Source organism: Penaeus vannamei, chromosome 6 (genome assembly GCF_042767895.1).
Source record: "Penaeus vannamei isolate JL-2024 chromosome 6, ASM4276789v1, whole genome shotgun sequence".
Taxonomy (NCBI): domain Eukaryota; kingdom Metazoa; phylum Arthropoda; class Malacostraca; order Decapoda; family Penaeidae; genus Penaeus; species Penaeus vannamei.
In genome coordinates, this window is record NC_091554.1 from 25528289 (window position 1) to 25534588 (window position 6300).

At 41.6% G+C, this 6300-nt stretch overlaps 1 protein-coding gene across 1 annotated transcript; it reads right to left on the minus strand.

The window, feature by feature from the left end:
• Positions 1-2542: 2542 nt before the first annotated feature.
• On the minus strand, positions 2543-4614 carry LOC138861949 (uncharacterized). Its single transcript, XM_070122428.1, has 4 exons — positions 4456-4614; positions 3818-4194; positions 3478-3660; positions 2543-3383 (listed from the first exon to the last, which is right to left on the minus strand). Exons 1-4 carry the CDS (start codon positions 4612-4614, stop codon positions 2543-2545), a joined length of 1560 nt encoding a protein of 519 aa, XP_069978529.1.
• Between the last annotated feature and the right edge of the window lie 1686 nt (positions 4615-6300).

Here is a 6300-nt window from a genome sequence, read left to right on the forward strand (position 1 = left end):
TGATGTTACTTCTTGCAGTATTGCATGTTTCCCCAAGTTTTAAGACAGTTTTAGTATTAGGTTTAGAATATAGATTTAATTTATCATTGGCTATTGCAATAATCTTGTTTTGGTGCCATGAAGTGGCAACCATTCTGACAGCTCATGGGATTAAAGGCTGTTGACAGAATATTGAGCCTTGTATAGATGAAAATTCATAGCCTCAAGAAACTGCATTCAGTACTAACTTTTAGTACAGCACTAATAATATAAGCATGCACATTAGCGTAACCTTGGAAAAGTCCTTTGTTTCTCCTGCAGATAAAGTAAGGCAAAGTTAAATTTGTGTGTGAAGAATATTGTTCTTTTAGAGTTGAGGTGTGAATTAACCCTAGTAGCTGACATTCACAGGTGTTCTGTTGCGAACTTTGTGTGAAGAACAGAGAATAAGAAAAAATCCGACAAAGCATTTGAAACAGCTGCTAAAACTTGTTGATCTCTTTGCCCAAGCCTTATAACAGCTTTCCTGAGCATGAACTTCATACTCACGGATACATGCAATTGTGTCGCCCTGTAAGTCTTCCGGTGGCACTGTCCATTCACCAGCTTGGCACTTTGCTTCCATCGCACCTTTTCCTGACTTGAGTATGTACCCTTCATGGCACTTTACCTCCAGGCTTACTGGAGTGACGATGACGTTTCCATTGAGTGCCAGTAGGTCCGGGCAAGTACGCCGCTGGCAGTTTTCCCCGGTGAAACCCGGCGCGCAGTTGCACAGCCCCGAGGCAACGCAACTGCCGCCGTTCTGGCAGCCGAGGTTGCCGCAGTCGCCTGTTTGATATTCAATTAGTAGCGAGTATATCCGCATTCAAGGTGTCCATAATATACAACACGATACTGTGATCTTCGCCAACATTTATTTTATTCCACTTCTTTCATTTCCCAGTGACTGGTGTGGCCATAATACATATTGGCAAATCTTGATTCCTTCACTACGCGAGGAAGGACCTTGGCGCCTCGTCGCCTGAGCCTCCCTCTCCCTGTGGCATTCCCATCCGCTCCTTCCCAAGGCGATTCATGGCGGCCACACCTCAACCCATATATCACTGGATGTACAGTTATTCTCATTACCATCGTTATTACCAGTAGCAGTTGTTATTGCATAGAATAAGTCAGATAATGATTATACAGGTAAATACGATAGTTGTAGAAGAAATATGAATGAGAATGAATATCTTCACAATACAAGTGATACATCTCTTGTATCGTGAGGATATTCATTCTCATGCATACCTTTTCTACATTTGTCAACGTGAATATTGTTCAAATGCGATGATTGTAAACATGACCTCAATGAGGATGATGGCAACAATAATGTTGATGCAGCAACAACAGTGACTACAGAAACGACAACAATAATCAAAATGATGATCATGATACAGCTACAGTAAATAATAATGCTAATGATGGGGACGATAATGATAATGATAATGATGATCAAAATAATAATAGTAATGATAATGATAGTAGTAATAATAATAATGATAATTATTACGGTCGTTATTACTATTATCATTATTATCATTATCAGTATAATAATAATAATAGTGATTATTATTATCATTATGATAACCTTAAAGATGCTGACGGCTCTGCTGCCATCATATAAATGATAATTAACATAATGATGATAATGATAATATTAACAGTAATAATATGATAATGATAATATTAACAGTAATAATATGATAATGATAATAATTATGATGATAATATTATCATGTAATATTATCATCAACAATGATAATATCATTATAATGAAAATTATGATAATGATAATAATAATAATAATATAACTAATACTACTAATAATAAATGTAATAGTAGTAATGATGACAAAAATAATCGTAATCATAATGATAAAGGTAATGATGATTACATTCTGCAACTCGTCGCATACGCTTTTCCAGAAACACATTTCAAAATCCACTGAATTTGGCATCGATGTGCTCTGCTGTCAGCGCTTATGCATGCTAGTGTCCATCGGCGAAACTAATAGATAAGCACTACATGAGAGACCGAAAACGCATATGATTTGCTCTTTTTTATACCGAGTTTAGCCTGAGCTACCCGGTAGTGGTTAAGTCTTTTGTATTGTATGGTAGGGATTTATTCCCATTATGACATAATAAGATGGTGTTGATAAAGTTCAATTTAGTAAGTAGTTATATGTAAATACACATTATCTAAGGGGTGGGTAAAGTGAAATTGTTTTAAAAGTGTCTTCACATTCCAGCATGATCTTGGCACATTGTGCAGCTAATTGGTATTTTTCTTCTACAGGTGTATCCGGCAGATCTTGAAACTGAGGTGGTCTTATCCTGTTGAGTACTGGACAGTCAAGTAAATAGTGGAGGAGTGGTTCATTTATTAGGGCCTCACAATGTTGACAGTCTTTGGGAACCCGGAATTCTATTTCCCAGGTGTATCTATAACCTAGGTGGAGTCTGTGTATGATGACAGCATCACTTCGTGGCATAGATCTAGGGATGGATATGGACTCTTAGTCGGTGGTGGTGCGGTACCATTTAGCTGACGTGGACCCAGCTTGCACCCCGACTAGATGAGGAACTCTGGAGATCTCATGTGCGGTCGCTCTTGCTAGAGATTTTACGCTGCTAAGACTAGTTTTGATGTTCTTAATGTGACTATATGTGAGGCTGTCTTTGGCAGCCTTGTCTGCTACCTCGTTGTCCTGGAGTCCCACATGACTGGGAATCCACATGAAGTTAGTTGATTTTCCCTGTTCCCTTTTTTGAATGATCTTGAATTGAATGGTAGTTACTATTAATATGTTATCTGAATGAAAATCCTGTTGTAGTACATGGAGTGCAGATAGTGAATCTGTTAATATATAGACTTGGGAGTCATTCAATAGAAGGGCATGAGTGAGAGCTGCTTTAATAGCATACAGCTCAGCTTGTAACGAAGAGGCTCCATCGCTGATTCTGGTGTTAAAGACATGTCTCTGGTGTACGAAGGCTGAGTCGGCTTTGTTGGAATAACAGTCAACAGATCCGTCAGTGTATAGTATTGCAAGATCCGATTCATCTTTCAGGGAGTGGATTTGTCTCTCCAAGTTTAAGAGGTCAGTGGCAGATGCTTGTGATTTAGGTCTTGGTATAGTATGTTTTATGAAAGAAGATGTAGGAGGATGCCAGGGTGCTGGTAAGGAATAGGCAGGGTGAGGATGATCAAGTCCTCGTTTCTTTATAGCTTCAGAGAGATTAAGGTGGTCCAGGGAGCTAAGGATATGTTGATGCCATGGCAGGTCATGAAGAGGGAAGTCTTGAGGGTGGAAAACAAGATTGTGGAGCTTAGAATCTATTGGTGATAGGTTGGATCTGGACACAAATTTCGCAATTTGTGTAGCCACCTGGAGATCTATTCTGGTTTTCAAGGAGACTAGCTTAGTTTCCAGACATAGATTTTCTAGACAAGTTCATCTTGGTGCTCCAAGGATGACTCATGCATTTGTTTTGAACTGTTTCGAGCTTCATAAGTTGAACTGGAGTCAAAGCTTTTAGGGAGGTGGCACTATAATCAATGATAGAGCGAATTCCTTGTATATAAAAGGTCCGGAGAACATGGAATCCGGCTCCCATTTCCGTGGCAGAGCGTCTGCAGAGAACATTAATCCGAGACTTGGTTTTTTGGAGAACATGGCGGAGCTGTGCAGAGGAGTCACCCTGACTATTAAAGACCTCTCCAAGACATTTATATGTCGATACACATTGAATTTGCTGTGTCTATGTATAGGTATTGATTGGGTATCCACCGTCTGAGTTGTAAGGCCTTGGTTTTGTTGGAGTTAATCTTGAGGCCAAGATCTTTACATCTAGGGTAGATTGAGTCTAGAGCTTGTTGGGTATGGATAAGTCGGAAATTTCCGGTTGATATTATTTGTATATCATCTGCATATGCAAGAATGTGAACGTCGAGTGGTAGTGGTGATGACAGTACTTCTGCTATTAGAATGTTGAACAGGAATGGACTTAGAATGCCACTTTGAGGGGTGCCATTTTCGAAATGGAGGAAAGTGGATATATGACCTTGGAATTTAACTCTAGCCTTCCTTTGTGTAAGGTAGTCTTGACACCAAGCCAGTAAGTTGCCAGTGACTCCTCTTTCAGCTAGGATGCTAATATTAGCATCCTTGTTTGCCAACTCAAAGGCTTTTTATAGGTTAATGAAGACGATGATTGCATCTCTCCCATCTGTGAGACTATGAATGGCAGCTAAACTGTCTCGAGTGCCGATTCCTTTGCAGTATGGAAAGGTATACTAATGTGGGTGGGGGGTCAGAAACCTTAACCTAATTAAGACAGCTCTTTCCATGGTCTTGCAGAGGCAGGAAAGGAGGGATATAGGGCGGTATGCGTCTGATCCAAGCTTCGGGATCGGTTGAATAATTGCCTCTTTCCAGCACTTAGGAAGGCAGCCCGCTGCAAGGGATTGATTGAAGAGGTGAAGCAGGAAATGCGTGGCGTGTGAACCAAGATGATTGATCATAGAGTAGGAAACTTTGTCCTGTCCTGGGGCTGTGTCCCTTCCAGTCTTGATAGCAGCCTGCATCTCCTATGTGATGAAGGGTAAGTCTGTTTCAGCAGCTGTGTTCATGGCCTCTGTAATGGATCTAAGTCTCTCAGGTCTGAGAGTATCTAGTCTATTTATAGTGGAGCGTGGAAGAATGTTGGTGTCTCCTCTGGTCTTAAAGGAGTGTATAAGCTCTTCAGCAATGTCTTAAGCTTGAGGGTAACACAACTGCATCTTATGTTTTCCTGAGGCAATGTTAAGCATTTTCCACATTTCCTGTAGTGATGTGTGGGCATTAATTGATTCGCACCATTGAAGCCATGATTTGGTCCATATTTCTTGAATCATCTCTTTTATTAGTTTGATGGCTGTCCTGAAGCTTGTCAAAAGGATGGGAGAGGGATGTCGTTTAAGCATTCAACAAATTTGAAGGAGACGATGTTTAAGTTCTCCGACTCTGTCAGTATGGGACCACTTATCTTTAGACTTATACAGAATGGGAGCAATGGAAGAGGTGGCAGCAGAATGTATGGTATTGGCAATATCTTCAAGATTATCAATGTCATCTGATGGAGAATAATTGGAATACCAATCGTCCATGGAAGCAGAGAACCGACTCCGGTCTGCTCTTCTGATCCATCTGGGAATGGGAGGAGGTGGATGGAGGCGAGGTGCATCAAGTGCTGTGACAGTAGCGAAGTGATCCCAGGAAAGATAAGGGTGGATAGTCCAATCAGTAGATGGGATTAAGTTGGCAGAAAGAAAGGTAAGGTCAAGAACTTCCCTTCGGGTGTGCGTTGGAGTTCCTGCGTTAAGAACCGACGCAGATGGAAAATTATGGAGTAATTGAGCAAGGTGTTGTCCTGATCTGCATATATTATTTGAAGAGCTGGAGTTAAGATCATTCCATATTGGATGATGGGCATTGAAGTCACCACATAAAATTGAAGGGGCACTTCCTGAGGCAGCGAATACGTGGTCAAGTTTTAGTTTGGCACTATATCTTGGAGGTCGATAGATGTAAATCTGAAATTCTAGGTTTTGAAGGGCTACTGAGTCTTTGAAACTCTGTTTCTGGACCACAGGGGAGAAAGGGATCAATGGGTTTAACTTGTATATCTCGTCTGACAAGAATGGAAATGCCACGGTTCAATCCCTCTGTGGTGTTGCCCGCAGGGTTCACCTTCACTCAGGAGGGGACGCTAAGGTGGAAGCGGTCAGGGTACATTGGAGATACTGAAGAATGCGGCAACTCGTGGCAATCTCCGAAGATCCAACATTGTCTTCAGTTCAGCTTCTATTTCGGATCCTTGGTACCCTCATTAACAGCTTGGATGACCAGCTACGGAGGACTCCGAAGCCTTGTACCCTCGCACACAGTGTGGATGCCAGCTCCGGGACGACGTGTTTGGCCAACTTTTACGGCAGCAAAAGCTGATGAGCGACGAGTCTAGAGCTTCTCTGGCAGAGATGTTATCTCTATGAAGGCTGCAGCAAAAGAGGGTCATCAGCTCGCAGCCTTATTTTTGATGAGAGATGGTGCCACCTCCTCATCTGAGTGGTGACGTCACACATGCATGCCACTCAGACCTGCCTAGACTTTTGTGGCGGAGAGTTTATGGATGGGGGTTGGGGGGCTCCCCAGCAACATAACAGTGGCAAAAACGCTTGAATGCCGCACTTCACTTATCCTGAAAGTTTTTTTTTTTTAATTATCCTGGACTA

Excerpts from the sequence above, each read along its gene's own strand:
- LOC138861949 (XM_070122428.1), bottom strand. The coding sequence starts at position 4,614 with ATGCAGGCTGCTATCAAGACTGGAAGGGACACAGCCCCAGGACAGGAC. Across the intron at positions 4,195-4,455 it reads TTCCTAAGTGCTGGAAAGAG|GATGCTAATATTAGCATCCT; the intron begins GCAATTATTCAA and ends TTGGCAAACAAG. Across the intron at positions 3,661-3,817 it reads AAGGCCTTACAACTCAGACG|ACGCTCTGCCACGGAAATGG; the intron begins GTGGATACCCAA and ends TGTTCTCTGCAG.